The 2,045-nt window shown below is 54.4% G+C and overlaps 1 protein-coding gene across 1 annotated transcript in view; it reads left to right on the top strand.

Moving 5' to 3' along the window:
- Window positions 1-428: 428 nt before the first annotated feature.
- Window positions 429-2,045, top strand: part of EMWEY_00014420 (protein kinase, putative) — a gene marked incomplete at both ends in the record, with an annotated part of 4,727 nt that continues 3,110 nt past the window's right edge. The window contains 3 exons of the mRNA XM_013477287.1: window positions 429-1,674; window positions 1,806-1,880; window positions 2,019-2,045. The exon at window positions 2,019-2,045 is cut by the window's right edge and continues 483 nt beyond it. Coding sequence (XP_013332741.1) covers window positions 429-1,674; window positions 1,806-1,880; window positions 2,019-2,045 — 1,348 coding nt within the window. The remainder of the gene's footprint in view (window positions 1,675-1,805; window positions 1,881-2,018) is intronic.

Raw genomic sequence — 2,045 nt, forward strand, 5'->3', positions numbered from 1 at the left:
GCTGCTTAACGGGGCTATGCCCCCCTGTACTGGCGGATGACTCGAAGAGCAACACCTGCTGCTGCTTCGGGTCTGCTGCCACACAGGAGCAGCAGCAGCTGCTGCTATTCTGCTGCAGCAGCAAAACTGCAGCAGCAGCAATATATCTGCTGCTTACAATAACTGCTCCCCTGCTCCCTGTGCTGTTGATCTTCCTGCTACTGCTGCTCCTGCTGCTCCTGCTGCAGCTGCTGCATGCATGCATATGTGAAGCAGCAACCATCAACAAACTTTCCCCCAATTTTTTCGTTACATCTGTACGTACACCGTGAAAGTGCCAGCAGCAGCTGCAGCAGCAACAGCAGCAGCAGCAGCAGCAGCATTTGCCGCAGCAGCAGCAGCGCAATAGGCCGCAGCTGCTGCTGCAGCACCCCTAATTGTCTTCCGCGATGGCGTACCCCGCTTTTTTAGGTGGCGTGCCTGATGCTGCTTTGTGCAGCAGCAGCAGCAGCAGCAGCAGCAGCATAGCAGATATGGACTGTTGCATGCTGCGGCAGCAGCACTTGGATACATCTGAAGCAGCAGCAGCAGCAGCCGCAGCAGCAACCCCTATCGATGTGCAGCATACAATAACACAAGAACTGTCTCCTCCTCCATCTCCCCCTACCCCGCGCCCACTGCTGCGGCGGCAGCACCTGCTGCAGAAGGAGCAGCAGCAGCAGCAACAGCAGCATGAGCTGTTACTGCAGCAGAGCTTTGCCCTTCAGCAGCAACTAGAACTGCAGCAGCAGCAGCAGCTGCAGTTCTGGCAGCAGCAAGAGCAGCAGGTGGCTAATGCCTTAATAAACCCTGATTTGCACCGCAGCAGGCTGCTGCACAAGCACCAGCTGCAGCAGCAATTGCAGCAGCAGCAGCAACAGCTGCAACAGCAATTGCAGCAGCAGCAGCATCAGCAGCAGCAGCAATTGCACCACCACCACCACCATCATCACCATCACTTATATGATCAACAGGATGACAGTTTGTTGCACTTGCGTCAGTTGGAGTTGCTGCAGCAGCAGCAGCAGCAGCAGCAACAGCTGCTGCTGCAGCATGCAGCAGCAGGCAGCAGCAGCGCCGTGTCTCCAAATCTCTTAGCAGAGCTGCTAGCAGCAAACGCCGCATCAGCGGATATTTGGGGTTCTGCATGCATCTCTAGCCCTCTTTCTGCTGCAGCTGCTGCAGCAGCAGCCGCCGCACCTGCAACAGCTACGCTGGACAAAGACGCCACCGCAGCCGCAACTGCAGCAGCAGCAGCAGCAGCAGCAGCGGCAGCAGTTGCTGAGAAAGAGACCCATCTTAAGAGATGCGTGCGGCGATTGCAGCAAGCAGCAGCAGAAGCAGCAGCAGCAGATGCAGCAGCAGCAGCTGCTGGTGCTACTCCCGTAAGAGGTGCACAGCTTCGTCATCAAGACAGAAGCAAACGTCGTCACCAAGGAGGAACAGCAGCAGCAGCAACAGCAGCAGCAGCAGGTGGGTGTAGTAGCTACCTTGCTGGTAAGGATCCAGCCGACGTTATAATCGACTTTGGCCAGCAGCAACAGCAGCAGCAACGACAGCAGCAGCAGCTGCAGCTGCAGCAGTTGCAGCAGCAACAAGCATGCGGGTTTTCTTGTGGTGGTGCTGGAGCTCTAGACAAACCTTCAATGCTTCTTGGTAAGTTATCTGTTGCTGCTGCTGCTGCTGTTGCTGTTGGTATTGCAATTGCTGCTGCTGCTGCTGCTCCTGCTGCTGTTATTTATGTTCTTTGTGTCTGTTTGCTGCTGTTGCTGCTCTTGTGTTAACAGGCAACAGCACTGCTGTGTCTGCATGCAACCAAGGTCTACATGCAGCAGATATATCGCATGGGGAACTGCGTCAACGTACGTTGCTGCTGCTACTTCTCCTGCTGCTGCTGCTGCTATTGTATAAATTATTACTATTGCTGCTGCAGCATCAGCAGCAGCAGCACAAGACAATAAATGTGTATATATATGTGTTGTGTATTTGTTATATTATAGGTTGTATGGCTAACAATATCCTCGCAT

This window comes from Eimeria maxima, genomic scaffold (genome assembly GCF_000499605.1).
Source record: "Eimeria maxima Weybridge genomic scaffold, Emw_scaff112, whole genome shotgun sequence".
Classification (NCBI taxonomy): Eukaryota; Apicomplexa; class Conoidasida; order Eucoccidiorida; family Eimeriidae; genus Eimeria; species Eimeria maxima.